General features: G+C 39.0%; 2 protein-coding genes across 2 annotated transcripts; both read left to right on the plus strand.

Moving 5' to 3' along the window:
• Positions 1 to 9846: 9846 nt before the first annotated feature.
• On the plus strand, positions 9847 to 11291 carry LOC141443156 (uncharacterized; the record flags this gene model as incomplete). The annotated part of the gene is given in 2 exon segments (XM_074108365.1): positions 9847 to 9959; positions 10912 to 11291. Coding segments are annotated over 2 exon segments (493 nt in total), but the record flags the coding sequence as incomplete, so codon positions are not given.
• Positions 11292 to 12000: 709 nt separating this feature from the next.
• Positions 12001 to 16505, plus strand: LOC141442575 (uncharacterized). The gene is made up of 2 exons (XM_074107592.1): positions 12001 to 12263; positions 15817 to 16505. Exons 1-2 carry the CDS (start codon positions 12172 to 12174, stop codon positions 16271 to 16273), a joined length of 549 nt encoding a protein of 182 aa, XP_073963693.1. The 5' UTR covers positions 12001 to 12171; the 3' UTR covers positions 16274 to 16505.
• The last annotated feature ends 1378 nt before the right edge of the window (positions 16506 to 17883 follow it).

Consider the following 17883-nt stretch of genomic DNA (forward strand, 5'->3'; position numbering starts at 1 on the left):
GAGTCTGCAGTGCAGGAACCGGCGGTATCTCGAAAAGATTAAGCGCTTAGAAGAATTACTGAGGCTCTCAGAAGAAAGGTTTTTAAATGGTGATAAAGCTTTTATTTCGCTAACAAACACCGGTGTTTGGTTGCGGCTCCACTGAAGCGGAGACGAGCGGAGCGGAGAGATGTGTAGGGACTAGGGATCGGCCAACCAGCCACGTCTGATGATAACGAGGCGGAGACGAGATGTGGATTTAACTAATATGATTGGTCGATACCTACACGTCTCTCCGCTCCGCTCGTCTCCGCCTCAGTGGAGCCGTAGCCTGTGTAAATATAAGACTGTTTAGTTTTATCATTCTCTTATTTTAGAAGTTACAGGGGGGGAACACATTTTACCACTTTGGAAGTGTCTCTCGCGCAAACTATTCAGTTTAGAAAAAAATGATATTAGAAACCTCAATATCATTTTTGAAGACCTATCCATAGATACCCCACACGTATGGGTTTGATGAAAAAATATTTTGAGTTTCAGTTCTAAGTATGGGGAACCCCCAAAATTTTTTGTTTTTTTTTTCACAGAATACATCTACTTACCAAGTTTCAACAGTATAGTTCTTATAGTTTCGGAAAAAAGTGGCTGTGACATACGGACATGACGAATCCATAAGGGTTCCGTTTTTTGCCATTTGGCTACGGAACCCTAAAAACAGACAAGCAACCCTACGAAGGTGCTCAATAGGTAAATAAGTAGGTCGATAGGTAGGATAGGGCCTCCCACACAAAACTGTGAATTCGCATCGCATTGCAAAAATCTACGAGCTTGCAGGACGCATCGGAAAAACTTCTAATCTGATTCGCATCGCGCATTCCTGCGAATTCCTGCGATATCATATTATAATAGGTCTATTATACGTCTCATCTCGATCGCGTTCGCGTTAAAATCTCAATTTGTACGGAAACACGAACATCGCAAACGTTCCGCTAGAGGCGCTGTTCGTGTTTCCATACAAATTGAGATTTTAACGCGAACGCGATCAAGACGGCGTATTTTGTAACCGAAAACTTATACTAAGGTCACAATATACGTAACAATAAGGGCACAATATACTTAGTTGTGTGTATTGTGCTAAGCTAAGGGTTTTGCCATTTATTATAATTATGTGGACGGTATGGTTTCGTGCCGACAATGCGGACGTACGTTTACAGCTAAGCTAGGCTATGTAAGCCATCTTAGAGCGCATGCGCACCAAACAAATAATTAGGAGTCGAAAATGTTTGGCCACGTATTTTTTATTTTGTCAGTCAAACAAATAATGAAGAAGATGAACCGCTTAAGTCCGGGAGATGGCCACCCGTGAACAAACTAATATTTTCGGTAAGTAATAAAATAAATAATAAAAATAACAATAATAAATGAAATGTTCATTTTTTTTTAAATAAAGTACTTATATCACTTGAGGTTGGCGGTGTGTAGCGTTGTAAAGTAAAAAAAAAACAAGTAAAATTTGGATTATATTTATTTCCACAAAATGATACTATGTTTTCTCTCAGTATAAATCTGACTGCATTAAAATCCCCAGTTTTTGAATTGACCTTACTTGACAGGAGTTTTCGCCATGTTTGTGCAATATTCGTGCCATTTCAAGTTTTAAAGGTTACTATAACCATCGTTCTATTACAATATTTAAAATGAAAGCTCAATCAACTACAGGATTACAAAGTTACAGAGGGCAAATTTTTATGTATCTTTTTGTTCCTTTCTTCCCTTTTTAAATTGACGGTTATTAAATTTGATCGTGGCATATATTCGAAATCTAGCAAACAGTTTCAACATATAATTAAGGGGAAACAGGGGCATGGAATTCTTGCAGGTACTGCTTGAAATAATTTTAAAAGTTCACTACCTGGGTTACTTTCAAGCAATTTGTGAAACTTTTTAGTAAATGCTGTTTCTAAATTTTCAACATATTGAATAAACTCTTTAGGTGGCATTTTGAGGCTACCAAAGAAGCCTGACTTTATGTTGAAAGCTTTGTATCTACTAAACAAGTTTGTTTCTTCTAGGCCTGGCCTTGATTTTAAAATTTCATTTACAGCAGGACACTTGTGTTCATTTGTACATTTGAAAAAAAGATAACCAGAAACATAGGTTAAGGCGTTATCATCTGGTAAGTCCATACGATAATCTGTTTCTCCACTCAAACAAACAGCAGATACTTGCGGGGTAAATCATTATGCGTTGGTAAATGCGTAATTTTAACCAAGTCTTCAGCTTTCAGCAAAATGTCGCAAATATCCATCTCGCAGTTTACATATGGTGAACTTTTTATCATATTACACAAGAAGAGCTTCGAGAAAGCTCTTTGGAATTGTATAGCGGTCGGTTCACTGCATGACCCAGCCTGCTGTCTGACAGAACAGAAAAATAATTCTAAATTGTCATGATTTAGTCTTCTTGTGAGTAAATATTTAAAGCCATCTTTTCTCAAGTCTTTAAATAACATTTTAATGGCTTGGATGGAAATTTGCAAATTTACAAATGATTTTAACTGCCCCATGTTATTCTTTCCTGTCTTTCGGTTTATAGTTTCGATAGCTGAAAACATTTCCTCGGCTGCATTAAGAACCCTTTCCTGGTCCTCGCTCAGTCTGAAAGCTGTTTGATATGAGTTGGAAGCTTTTATTTTGCTTGAATTCAATACGTCAAACAAATCATTCATGGATTCTATAAAAGTTGCAGTTGGTCTAGCCTCTTCCGAGAACTTCCCTAGGTGGATATACGTATGCAGGGCAGCTGCCACACTTCGACTCAATGTTTGGACTGCTAATTTGACGCTCATTTTCTGAAAGTTATTTGGTGCGATATGTGCGTCAGTGATTTTGGGTATTAGCTTTAAATTTATTTCTTTCTGATCTTTATAAAGTTCTTCGATGTAACTCCATGAAATTCTTTTCCCGCCATGAAAGAAGTCACTTGTCAATAATTTATTCCGGATACATTTCATCAAATGTGGAACATCAATTACGTAATATATTTTAATGTCATTATAAATAAAGTACGGTTTTTCCACAGTTACTTTTTTTACGTCTTTCGTGAATTTATCGAAGTTAGACCCTTGACGGGAAACTATTGCTTTCACCTCAATTCCTATATCAGAAAGTTTTACAATAACTTCATTTATCCATGAATCGATTTTTTCATAATGCTTCGCAGTTGCAAGCAATGCATATGCGATTGGTTGTTTCCATTCATGATAAATGCCTTGAAGCATGATTACGAAAGCATTGCTGGCAATTTTTGGCGTCACTTTGCCATTGATGTTATGCAAACCGGTAACTTCATCAGATTTTAGATCGTAGTATAAATTTCTTTTCAAATTCATCTCATCAACACAAATAGTGCAATACTTTGCTGCATCTGGAAGGGATTTCAGTTTCGATGCCAAACTACCTAGTTCTCTGTCATTTAATTTTGGAGGGATATTTATTTTAAATCTATTTAAGGTGCTTTTGGAGGGTAATTTCAATACTGTTTGTAAACAACTGTAGGCATGTGGACTTGAATAATATAAATTCAGAGCAAAAACTTTGTACTCTGCGTCATATCGATTACCCTTGTGTTTGTTTATTATTTTATTTCGCCAATCGATTAATTTTTGCAATCTCCTAGTGATTTCAAAACCAGGATTATTGCACATAACAGTTTCATTATTTGCTTCCAATTCTTGCTCGATTTTTTGAACTTCACGCTCTATCCTTCGGCTTTTAAACTTAGATTCACTTGGTTCTTTTAAAAGCTTTCGTTTCCTTGGTGTGCCTTCGGTATGTGAGTTTGAAGCCTGTGCTTGCTCTTCTATAAATTTCAAAAATTCATTTTGAGTATCTACAACACTGCTTTTCAATTCTGCGGATACAAGAGGCTTCACTAAACAAGATTCTTCTTGCGGTTGGTTAGGTAAAAATTTTGTTGGCAGAGCATTTTTTTCAAGTCGTTTAAGTTCTTTTATTGCAGATTTTTCGAAATGTACACTACAAACTACATAGGATTTCGTCTTTATATCCTCATTTTGTGATAATTCTTCTCTGTCGACTAATGATAACCATTGACGGCGCCTGGAATAAGCAAATAAAAAATGTACAACCTGTAATTAGTATATGTTTCAATGATAAGACGAAAAAAAAACAAAATTATGAAAAGAAGTATTTATCGGATCTAGGCGAGAAAAAATGACTTTTTATGCTCTAGTGCATAAAGTAAAATATCTTCTTCTAAGACCAAGGCAATCAGGTGTCAACAGCCACAAACAAATAAAGTTTCTATATACTTTTTTAACAATTGTTATTTTTGTTTTAAATTGTTTGTAAATAAACAAAATCAATGGAATCAATCAAAATAAATCAAAAAGATAAAAATGTATAATTATACAGCAATGCATGAAAAATAAAAGGTAGCTCGCAACTGAACAATTGTTGCTATTTCATCTCCTCGCAATCCAAGTGAAAAGCAGTGTAAAATTAGCATTAAACCCATTTTTCCCTTGACGTGTCTATCCACCCACGCCGTATCGGCCCGGGTGGCTATATGAACGTCTCGGGTAAAATGGATCGTTCTATGCTCTTGTTAAATTGTACTACAATCTACTATTGTAAGGGTTCCTTTTTTCCCTTTCCAGGTACGGAACCCTAAAAAACCGGCCAAGTGCATGTCGTACATGCGCAATGAGTGTTCCGTAGTTCCATATTTTTTATAAAAAAAAAAGTTAAATAAAATCGAACTCAAGATAATACGTGTTATATACGTGTTATAAGATAATACGTGGTATATATATTTTTTTATTGTATCATTTTGTCGGCATAGTTAACATATATATTCGTGCAAAGTTACAGCTTTCTAGCATTGATAGTCCCTGAGAAAAGCTGCGGACGGACAGACAGACAGACATGGCGAAACTATAAGGGTTCCGTTTTTGCCATTTTGGCTACGGAACCCTAAAAAGTAGTGTCATCCATCTGTCACCTGTCAGTGTTAGGATTAGGCGGTTTAGTGACATGACGTTTATTTACGATGAAGGTCAAAGAAAGGTCAAACGTTATTTCGCAAACATACAACACGATCATTTAGTGTTTAAAAACTAAAATGTGATAAAATTATTTAATAAACCTATTCCTCGAAATGGTTTTAAAATTAGACCAGATTGTAAACAAAACAACGTCAATTGGTGTCTTAAATATTGAATTTCCCCCGTTAAACTATCTAAACACACCTACATTTCTGTATTGAAATACACTAGTCAGTTTGTATTACAATGACAGATACTTAAGTAAAATGTGTAAAAACCTTGAATAAACCAAATCTATACTTATAGCTAGAGTCATTCATTCACGATGACGCGTGCCGTGGTTCTTATTACAATGTCATTAATGTCTAATATTGTCAAAATCAAATCACGCGTCTCCGTGGACGGCACAAGGTATAGGTATCTATTCAAACCAAGCGTAAGTAGGCTTTCCATTATTCTTACCTTTCAATATCTTTCGGTAGTGAATAAAACGATAGATTACAATCCTTGTCGTTATTGTAGCAGCCGGCTACAATGCAATATTTTTTTGCAGTCGTCATCGTGAACCAGTATCACAAAAATCACAGAACGCGTCGAGCGAGAGACGGCGAGCGCGCGCGTGCGTGCCGGGCGGAGCGCATAACCCAACTGTTGCCACGACGTCGTGGAGCGTTTTGATCATAGTAAAAGAGGACAAGTAGTTCACTACGAACTAAAGTACATCGCGCGCATACACTGATAATTTTATTAAGGATTAAGTTTCGCCCCGCACGATTGCTCTGTCTAGACGTCTCCGTCGGATTACTGTAGGAAAACGTGTTATACTGTCCTTATACTATTTAATACGAGCGAATGGGACGATACGACACGAACTTCGAGTTTCGTGGTAGCTGTACAGGCGCGGCGCACTCCGCGATGGGTGTTCGCTACAAGTAGATTCGTGGCACCATTTCGTAGTGGCCTATATTCAGTGGTTGCCGCGCGCTGCCTCGGATCGCCCGCGCTCGCTCGCGCTATTTCATTTACTTCGCAAGAGACGAACGCGTTTTTTATTAGTAATTCAGTATACGTGTGAAAAGGACGGTTAATAAAATGAGTAAAAATAAAGCCAAAAAATATTGCATCGCTGACGGCTGTAGGAACACTGATAAAAATTCGGACCTCACCTTTTTCTCGCTCCCGACACAGCAGAAGGATGCCGAAAGGTAAGCCAATGTTTATATGGCTTTATAATACATAGAGATTAGGGCTTCCATCCCGGGAATCGAGACTCGAACCATTTTCGGTCCCGAGACTGAAGTTCCAGTCTCGGTGATTTTCGAGACTTCGAGACTTATTATATTCAGTTCAGCAAGACCGTACTTGTGATTGTTTACAGTCAATTCTTCGGAGACAAGTATAACCCCCTTATTCATAAACGACAATCAAACCTATTTTAGTTAAAATGCCGCTAAAATTCGTTTGTCCTTATCTCTCACTTCGACATTTGTATTTGTTAGAAAGGGACAAAGCATTTGTTAGTTAACATAGGCTTGTTAAGTTTTATGAATAAGGGGGGTAAGTCTTTTCAAAAGACAAAGCGTTATTCACGATGGTGGGTTCAAAAAAGATTCAATTTTTTTAGTCTTAGGTAATTTATTATATAGTTTTGGAGCCATTACAATAAATAAGCGCGTGTTACAATTTGACCGTTAATTCAAACCTTAAATTAAACGGAGTACCTATACATACCTACAAAAATGCCTATTACTGGTACATTTGAGGGCCAGATTTAACTGCCGCTTAGTAACTACGGTAACTACTTATAATAAAAGCGACCGTTATCTCCTGATTACCTTCTATTTGTTTTGAAGCGCATATATACGTACTAGAGAGTGGACATAACTCATTATTTATCTAGTTTTATCGATAGTGTGTCCACTCCACTCCACACACTAGACCCAAGGCGCGGGCGTGGTGCAGTGCGCACATTTGGAGAGTAAGACAGCCGGTGAAATTACTGGCACTTATTATAGGTTAACGCATCTGCAATGCAAATGGGCGTGGTGATCTCTTACCATCAGGAGACCCACTTGCTCGTTTGCCATCCAGTCGTATAAAAAAAAAAAAGTATAATATTAAAAATGCAAATGCGAATACAATTGTAAGTCTGTTTGTTACCTCTTCACGTCTAAACCGCTGAACCGATTTAAATGAAATTCAGTATACCGTTGCCCGCGACTCCGTTCGCGTAGTTTTCTTATGCAATTTTCCTGAAGAAAACTATCCTATGTCCTTGCCAGGACAAACTATCTTTATACCGAACTTCGGTGTCAGTACTTAATCACGAAAAACTTTTTCACGAACGACTTTATCACGAAAAAACTTTATCACGAATAGACTTTATCACGAAAATACCATATCACGAAAACTATTTCACGAACGACTTTATCACGAATAGACTTTATCACGAAAAATGTTTGTTACTTCTTCACGCTGAAACGGCTAGACGGATTTGGATGAAATTTGGCAAAAAGTTAGTTTATAATCTGGATTAAAGCATAGGATACTTCATCTAAATCGGTTCAGGGTGAGGTAACAAAGAAACAGATTTAAGCTATTGTTACACATGCTAGTTACTAGCATGAAAGCATGCTACTATTTAGCAAATGCTACCTACTAGCATGTGTGTATAGGCGAGTACTGCCTTTTCGCAACATAACGTTTGGCAACCTGTTTCATTTCGCAACTTTTCATTTCGCAAACTCTAAAACTGTAAATATTTTAGGATTTATTTCAGGGCCATCGTGTAGAACCCTTTAGGTTAGGTTAGGTTAGTTTTATAAAAATCCTGAAATATTTACAGTTTCAGAAATATTAAACGGTTGGGAAATGAAAAGTTGCGAAATGAAACAGGTTGCCAAACGTTATTCGCCGAAACATTAGTAAACCGTGTATTGGACACTGCCACTAATTAAGCATGCTTATTTAGTGGCATACCTACTGGCACTTTAGTTAGGTACTAACAGGCTAAAGCTGTGTAAGGCGGCCGTTACAAACTTTCGCATTTAAATTATAACTGGGATGATTTTAGAGAACCACATTTTTATTTTGCTTATTACAGGACCCGGAAATGGTTGACATTACTCGGCAGGGAAGATCTGTTAGAAAAGCAGTTAAAGAAGAGTACCTATATCGTTTGTAGTGAACATTTCGATACGTCCTCGATAATATTAATAAAACGTCTCAAAGAAAACGCCGTCCCAACATTGCTTTTAGCCAACCAACTAAACACTTATTTAAAACCGGAGCACATCGCAGAATCCAAAGAGGCGACTGTATTGTTAAAAAGTACAGTCACATCGGCGATCGCTTGCGGCGAACAGGCAAAAGGCAAAGGCGTGACGAATAAAGACCCGCTGCCAGAGCAGCAAGCACAGACTTCAAAGTTAATCGCAGAAGGAACACCGAGGGAGAAAACACTTTCAGGTAAACTGAAGGAATGTGAACACAAAACAACCGCCAAGGTCGGACTCGCGCAAGAGAATTCGTACAAATTTGTAGATATTTATGAAAATCCAGTGTTATCCAGTGTTGTCTCGTAAGCAAAATGTACGCGGTGTGGGGTCATTTTAGATGGTTTATTGACAGAGCATAGACCAGCGGTCGTCACACTTTTCTGGCCAAGGGCCACACAGGACCATGCGGGTATCAGCACCGGGCCGCAGAGTATTTGTCAACTTTTACGTATTCGGTTAATTTCGTTATTTAATTCGCATTCAAGGAAATTGAAAATAGTAGGTACTCATAGATGTTTTTCATTAGAATATTTATTTATTGGAAAATAGACGCACTGTACCTAGTTGACTATTGAAATAATTTGCTTTGTCGCGGGCCGCACAAATACCGGCCACGGGCGGCGGCCGCAATTTGACGACCACTGGCATAGACAGACAAGAAAAAATATTATGCTATTTGAACTTCTTATTGATTGTGTTACAAGAGATAACTTGATAAAAAAATTTGAAGTTGCTATATTACAGCCTTGAAGTACCTTAATATAATTTTTTCGGTTAGAGATTATTCAACATTTATCTTATAATTAATAAGGTTATTTCTACTAAGTTTCTGTTCAAAACTTCATTGTTAATTCAAGTTTTTTTTTGCTGACTGCACTTTTTGTTGCAATCTCATCTAAACTGCATATCCATACCAAATTTCAAGCCGACGCCATTAACCGTTGAAGAGTTCGTCCTGTGGAGACGACCCTGGCTGGCCGCACTAACAGGGTGTCACTATCAGATTATTGTATTGTCAGATTTACACAGTTATGTTATGCCAAATTTCAAGTCAATCCGACCACAAATAGTGGGTCAAATGTAGCTTCCAAGATATGACGCAAATAATTAAATGAAACAGTTTTTTTTTGTTATGACGGAGGTAATCGAGCAAGCGGGTTAACTGATGGGAAATGACACTGTCTATGAGTACGAACTACTCAAGGAGAGTCATTAGTCCGTTAAGCCTTTTAAGAAATTATAAAAGCTTGTAATGGTAATACAAATCCTGGCACTTGCCAAGTCCGGCCGCAGTCCTGGCAAAGGGTCAAAAAACCCGACATGTCAAGACAAATCTTGACGTATGGTAACCCTAGCTACGTGATGTCTGCGCCAGTCTGCGGTGCGGCTCGCTCGGGGCGGGGCCCCCTAGAATTGGCTATTCAGTCAGTGGTTGCCGCGCGCTGCCTCGGTTCACCCGCGTGACGCGCTCGCGCTTGTTTTTTGATTAGTGTGTATACGTGTGTGTAAAGGACGGATATAATGAATAAAAATAAAGCCAAAAAATATTGTATCGCACATGGTTGCAGGAACAATGATAAAATTACAGATCACACCTTTTTCTACGTCCCGTCACGTCAGAAGGATGCCGAAAGGTAAGCAAATGTAAAAATCTAATAAAATTCTCATGTCACAGTTAGGGTTGCCAACCGTACTATATAGCATTGTACTATATTTCGGATCTGCGTACTATGTGTTGGTGTTGAAGAAATATATCGAATCGTTGGAGCCGTTTCCGAGATTTTGATTTATATATATAGTATGCATGTAAGTATGTATGTATACTAGCTTATGCCCGTTTGTAATTCGGTTATCGCGTGTTGTTCCTTTGGGGGCGTCCATAAATTACGTGAGACATTTTTTAGGATTTTTTGACTCCCCCGCTCTCCCTGGTGAGATTTCGTAAGATTTTCCTTAACTCCCTCCCCCCTCCTCAAATCTCACGTGAGATTTTTTTAAATGTGTTGGCTGTAAACCCGTCGGATTAAAAAAAAATACAAAAAAAAATAATTCGTTCTATTAATTTTATTTACGACTTGTGATTTGAGAATATTGCCGTAGGTAGTTTAAAATCACTGTGACAACAACTATTGTGTTATTCTAGATTTTTTTACTTTAATTTAACTTTACTTTCACGCAATTTTACACGGTTTTCTGTTGAAAAAAAATTTACGTGATATTTGTGAAAACCCCCCCTCTCCCCCAAGTGAGATTTGGAAAGATTTTACTTGACCCCCTCCCCCCCTTGAAGACCTCACGTAATTAATGGATGCCCCCTTTGCGAAATCTGCATTTTCCGTGATAAAAAGTAGTCTATGTCACTCTCTGGCCCGTAAACTATATCTACGCCAAAAATCTCGTTGATCCGTCGCTCCGCTTCGACGTGAAAGACACATACTTTCATATTTATAATATTAGTATGGATAATAAAATATATAATACGCTTAAAAGTATTAGATCTATACGTATACATGAATTGCTCGTTTAAAGGTATTAGATAGATATGATTGTTTATTAGAAAACCTCTATTTGTTTCGCTTATTGCAGGGCTCGGAAATGGTTCAAATTACTCGGCAGAGAAGACCTCTTAGAAAAAAAGGAGTTCAAGCCGAGTTCCTATAGCGTTTGTAGCGAACATTTCGATACATCATCAATAATAATCATCAAACGTCTCACGGAAAACGCCGTCCCGTCATTGCTTTTAACCCACCAACCGTCTTCAGAACTAGAGCATATATCTTCAGAATCCAAAGATACAAAGACATTTTCAAAGAGTACAGAAGAATCGAAAGGCGAAAGGACATTAATGCCGAGAAAACTGTTAAAAACAAATGCTGGAAGTGAAACGAATGAAGATCCACTATTAAAACAGCGAGCACCGACATCAAAATTGTTCTCAGAAGGAACGCCGAGAAAAAAACTTTCAGGTAAACTGAAGGAATTAAACGCAAAAAAATAAAGTTAAACTATTGAAATTCATCATCATCCCCGCCTATTTACGTCCCGCTGCTGGGCACAGGCCTCGTCCCAGTATGAGAGGGCTTGGGCCGTAACTATAATCTACCCTAGCTTGTCTAGCTATCACGGTTCATGAGATACACAGCCTGGTGACAGACGGACTCTTAGTAATAGGACCCATTTTTACCCTTTGGGTTCTGAACCCAAAAAACTACTTACCTAAGTTGCGTGGTCATATGACAGGACAGGACACCAAAGAGGTGCAGCAAAGATTATGAAACAAATGTTTTATAACGTTATATAGCACTTATAACAGCCAGTGTGGGAGCACCATAACTAAGGTTGCCTACTTTTTTTTACACGAAATAAAGTATATTTAGGCCTGAGAAAGAAAATAAACAGTAGATATTTTAGAAATATATGAACAGTATTTTACAGTTTTATTATTTTAAAGACAAATTTTCAGTCCTTCTCCCACAACTAATCAATTTAGCGACAATCAAACTAAAACTAAATAAATAAGGAGCTATCCTTTTAGTAAATTTACATTGGCAGATTCGTCCTGAAACGCCACTGCTGTGACTAGGTAAGCTGCACTAACTTAGCATGTGCTAGGCATTTTGATGCTGAAAAGAAAACAGTATAATACTGTTTTTAATATAGTTGGCAACCCTAACCATAACCGATGTCTCGATACGTATCATAGAGATGACACTCGCTTGTGCCAACCGTATTTTTATTACTCGTCTGCCTCCCCCCGGCGGTGGATAGCGCAGTCGGTTGTCAACGTTGCAACTGCTCGCACGCGCGCCGAACCGCCGAGTGTCGGTGCTGGGTGCTACATCTATTATGCCCCTAAACAATTTGTGCGAAGTGGACGGCTGCCAAAGCAAGAGCGGGAAAGATGTTTCCTTCTTTAAACTGCCGAGGGACGAAGAGAGGTATGTTTTGTCTCGTTTTTTTGTTGTTATTAGCGATCCCTGCAGGGCTACTACGAAACTCGAAGTTCGTATCGTACCGTCTCTCTCGCTCTCGTCTTAAATAGTATTAGTGTCAGAGGGATCGCACGACACGAATTTCGAGTTTCGTAGTAGCCCTGCTGGCTTCGCACGAATGTCAAAAGTTAAATAAACTAGAGGTGGGTAAATCCGGATCTGAAGATTCAAAAGAGTCAGATCCGAATCCCTTAGTGACTCCTTTCAAATCTTATTGACTCCGGAGTTACTAACTCCGACTGGATCGAGCGGCTCGCCTCGCCCGTGATCGCCGTCACGCTCACTCACACTGACTCGCTCCGTCCGCCTGCTTTCGCTCTCGCTCGGCTCGGATCGGATCGGCAGGGCTACTACGAAACTCGAAGTTCGTATCGTACCGTCCCTCTCGCTCTCGTATTAAATAGTATAAGTGTCAGAGGGACCGCACGACACGAACTTAGATTTTGGAGTTTCATAGTAGCCCTGCGGATCGGATCTTGGACTTGGATCTTATTATCTATGTTTGGTTGGTCGGTTCGGTTCGGTTCGTAGTAGCCCTGCGGATCGGATCTTGGACTTGGATCTTATTATCTATGTTTGGTTGGTCGGTTCGGTTCTTGTACTTCAGTTCAGTCAGCGGGTGGGGCACCGCAGTACCGTACCGACACCGACCGACCGAACCGAGCCGGAGCGGATCGGCCATAGATAAATTAATAATCGCTCGAAAGAACCGGAGTCAATAAAGGAGTCGGATTCAATAAGCGGATTCGGTACCGACACCGGAGCTGGATCTAGTGAGTCAGATCACTTCGCGGAGTTGAGATTACCCATGTCTAAAATAAACGATTGGAAATGTCAAGCCAAGTGTCGTCGAGACTGCAAGATAGCGTTGTCGAAGAAGCAGAGCCAAAATAGTCGTCGAAACTATCCAATCGTGGTCCAATTATCATGCAAAGGTCGTGGAGAAATGCGGCAAATTTTAAAGTACTGAGTTTGTGCTGAGAGGTCTTTAAAAATTATCCAAAAAACACTGATCGCACCAAATCGCAAAGTAAATAAAACGGTTTTAGGTTAGATTCTACTTGACAGTGACAGCAGTGACAGTTGACTTCGTTTTTTTTTTTACTGTTTCTACTAAGTACTAAGCCCTCAACGGTTCTGCAATTTCAATCTCACAAACGTCATATCGACCACTTAAAAAAATATTTCTAATTAATAAGAGGAAATAAAAATAAAAGAGCTGCAGTTCCTCGATCATTAAGACGTCGACTATCGAAAAAAAATATAATTAGCGCCTCTCCAAAAAACTTTACTTAGCCAATTATACCGTCCCTTTCACTCGCGTATGGCAACATACGAAGTTCGAGTTTTGCACGCACCCACGTGTTTAAATACTTATGCCGCGCGGTAAATACCTATCTCCAAGGCCCTTTCCGCATTACAAATTTTTTCTGCGCGGTTTTTTTCTCGCATTCTCGCAATTCTGTAACGCATTGAATTTTATACGATTATCCGCACTGGTGGTAAACAAATCGCAAAGAAATTGTATGTATACAGTGTTTTTTGTATTATATAGCACGGAATATAATTCGCGCGAATAAATATCGCGCGGTGAACATTCGCAATGCGGAGTAGCCCTAAGTGTCTCCTAGAGACACAAACAATGCTAGTCGGTTGCTGTTGCCACGCGAAGGCCACGCCTCGCTGCGCAGCACGGGCGGTTTTTAGGACCTATATTACCGTCCCTCTCACTCTCGTGTTAAACAGTATTAGCGTCAGAGGGACGGGACGACACGAACATCGATTTTCGAATTTTGTAGTAGCCCTGACCCTTAGTGTAAGTTTTCGGTTACAAAATACGTCTCGATCGCGTTTGTAAAATCTCAATTTGTATGGAACACAGATTTGAAATATACATAATATAGTATTTCATATATATACATATAAATATAGTATTTCAAGTCTGGTATGGAAACACGAACATCGCAAACGCTCCGCTAGAGGCGCTGTTCGTGTTTCGATACAAATTGAGATTTTAACGCGAACGTGATCGAGACGTATTTTGTAAACGAAAACTTACACTAAGGGTACTGCAGGGCTACTACGAAACTCGAAACTCGAAGTTCGTGTCGTGCGGTCCCTCTGGCACTTATACTGTTTAATACGAGAGCGAGAGAGACGGTACGATATGAACTTCGAGTTTCGAGTTTCGTAGTAGCCCTGCTGCTGCTTCTGCCTACGACGTTTCCCGCGCAAACGTGTGTAATGACAAAAACAACAAAATGTCGGACGTATTGCGCGGTGCACCAATGTGCCGGTCAGAAAACGAATGAAAATTTTTCTTTTTTTAAACTGCCGTGCGACGAAGAAAGGTTAGTGTTATTTGCCTATTCGTATGTTTATACGTTAAATTTGATCGCTATGTGTGTCTGTATGTCTGTGTGTCTGTCTGTCTGTGGCACCGTAGCTCTTAAACGGGTGAATGCGGTTATTTTGTATTTAAAATCAGGTTTTCCAGCGATGGTTCTTAGACGTGTTTCATCAAAATCGGTTCAGCCGGTTGAGATATTGAACTTTGAAGTGACAAAGTCGGGGGTTTTGTAGTTAGTAAGGTAGGTAGGGTAGGGGTTAGTATAGGGTAGTTTAGTAGGGAACTTGTATTTTTTTGTTTTTGTTGATTTACCTATGTTGATTTTAAGTAAATAAATTTAGTCAAACCAGAAGCGTAGTATTTCCGGGATAAAAACTATGCTAAACATGTCCTTCCCCCTTCCCCCCGGGCAGTTTGACTCCCGAGTCAAACTAAGTATCTGTATTCCAAATTTAATCTAATCGGTCCAGCGGTTTAGACTTGATTCACTAACAAACATCTAAAAAAACCTCCAAACATCGTTACAAACTTTGACATTTATAATTATACCTACTAGGATGTTTCACGAAAGCTTATGAATGTAATATTATTTATTATTTCAAGTACTGATTTTCCTAAACGATTATTTTTACCTGGGCGATAACTAATGAGTTAATATTAGGTGTATATTTCTGAAAACATTTAAATAAATAAATAAATATCACGGGACAATTCACACCAATTGACCTAGTCCCAAATTAAGCTTAGCAAAGCTTGTGTTATGGGTACTAAGCAACGGATAAATATAATTATAAAGATAGATACATACTTAAATACATATTAAACACCCAAGACACGAGAACAAACATTCGTATTTTTTCATACAAATATCTGCCCCGACACGGGAATCGAACCCGGGACCTCAAGCTTCGTGGTCAGGTTCTCTGACCACTAGGCCATCTGGTCGTCTAAAATTTAATTAAGTAATGTAAATGATACTTTTTACCCCCAACGAAACAAGAAGGGTGAAGTGTGACCCAATGTCTGTCTGTGTGTAAATTCTTAGCTATCAAACGGTAGGTAGCCATTCACTCCCGCACTGCTGCTGTCTATATCTCCAACGACTCAGCTCAGTTTGCACTCAATTATAAAAGTTTTTTTTAATTCCAGACGCAAAGAGTGGTGCGATTTGATCGGCAGACCCGATCTCGCCGGGCCAAATATTAAATTCGGCTCCCATATTATCTGTAACCGACATTTCGCCAAATCAGAAATGACTATAATACCACGACTGAACCCTAATGCTCTGCCGTCTCGAGAACTCCCCAACCATCCCAGCACTTTCAAAGGCATTAGGTATAATAAAGAATTAGACAAAATAGATAATACAACGCAAACTGATGGTAACAATATGGTTGATAAATGTATACAAACAACCCAGAAGGTAAATGATGAAGAGACTCAAACAACTATAGACACGAGTAAAAGGAAACTAACAGAAGAATTGAGGGAGGAAAAAAAGAAGACGATGAAATTGCAGAACGAAGTGGAGAAGTTAAAGGAATTATTGAAAAGGGAAAAGGTTTTTTATGAAGAAAGAACTAAAAGATTGAAGACTGGAGAATAACCAGAGAATATCAGCAAAGCTTTACAAGGTTTAGAACAGGGATTCCTAGTGGGGGCTCAAAGACAGGGGAAATATCGCGAGATGGCGTCTTGCTTGCGATTGGCTCATTTAGGCACTTGTCCCTCCGCCGACGATGAGCGAGAAGCGAGCAGAGCGAGTAACTTGAAACGAGTGGGTGAGCAGCGAGAAGCGAGTGTAGTTTTGTCGCTGGCTATAAGCGAGTGTCCGAGTGCGACGGACGATTACTCGCTCCACTCTACTCGTTCGTGCGGAGCGGCCGCCAAGCTGGCATCGCTGAGCGAGTATCTATAGCTCAGCGAGTTTTAAAGCTCTTGTCGCTGCGACAAAAGATGTAAGAGCGAGTTCTCGCCGACAGTGTGAACAGACAGCGATCAACTATTAATATATATGTGTCTCTTGTACTCACACAGGATCTTATATCTTTTGTTCGTTTCTTGAGCGAGAAAATAGTCGATAGCCAATCGTTTCCTTGCTGGCGGTGAGACAACTGCCTAAGGGCATAAGCACGATTGCGTAAGAGTAGTAGCCTTTATTCAAAGATGATGTATTTTGCTGTCACTTCTGTTCTGTGGTAGGACTTTCTCAAGCTGCAAAAGCAGAGCTTCGTCGCTAAATAACAAAAGAGTACGTCCTCTCGGTTTATCATTATCATTTTTTTTTATTTATATCGATACATTGGCTCTTCGTAGTTTTTACCTATGTATTGACGTTTCATATTATGTTGCCAACTTGGGAAAAAAAACCCCGTGTTTAGGACAAATGAAAAATTACTTTTGTTAGAGAGAGTACGCCTCTTCTCATTTCTTTGTTATGTTCGCCTTAGTAGATTATCTCAACTTTGATTGTATTTGTTTATGTTTTGTACAATAAAGAGTTTACATAAATACAGTACTTGTACTTGATTATTCTGTCACCGAAGCCCGGTACTTTCAGGAAATTTTAAGATAATCGGACCGTCGAAAGTGGGTAAAACACTTGCATTGCAAGATTTATTTACATGTAAGTCGATGATATAATAGAAGTAGATATGTTACTAGCGTGCTGAAAATGAATGTAAGCGACAATTTTAATCTCTGGCCTTACGTCCCATCGGAGAACAGAACCACCTCAACCTTTCATACCGAAATAAAAAAAGATGTAGCGTATGTTGTTGCCACTACTATCGGAGTATGTTTTTAGTTGTTTTGTTAGCTTGACGTACGTATCTTCACTTATAAGATCAATGAGGGCTATCGCGTATGAATTCGCCACTAGAGGCGCTAGTGCAGCGTGAGGTCTCCGAAATGTCAAATCTCATAGTTTTTGGGTGAGCTACGCGGGTTTATTTATAATAAGAATAACTTTGTGAATATATTGCAATATCTGAAATTAATTATGGCAAATATGCGTTCTGGGGCAATGAATGTCTGTGTTTTGAGACAGTTTTGTCTTTCGGAAACCTTTGTCCTCCCTTTTTTCCAAACAAAACGGGGACTATGCAACACTGTGGCATGCTCGATATTTTTTATTACGGTTTTAGGGTGTATTAAATATGATTTTAATCTAACTTTGTTTTCACGCCCGTAATAACAGACTTTGAAAGCCATACT

The sequence above is a fragment of the Choristoneura fumiferana genome, chromosome 26, assembly GCF_025370935.1.
Source record: "Choristoneura fumiferana chromosome 26, NRCan_CFum_1, whole genome shotgun sequence".
In the NCBI taxonomy this organism is placed as follows: Eukaryota; Metazoa; Arthropoda; class Insecta; order Lepidoptera; family Tortricidae; genus Choristoneura; species Choristoneura fumiferana.

Coding starts and splice junctions, on each gene's coding strand:
- LOC141442575 (XM_074107592.1), top strand. CDS start 12,172: ATGCCCCTAAACAATTTGTGCGAAGTGGACGGCTGCCAAAGCAAGAGC. Junction 12,264..15,816: donor CTGCCGAGGGACGAAGAGAG/GTATGTTTTGTC, acceptor TTTTAATTCCAG/ACGCAAAGAGTGGTGCGATT.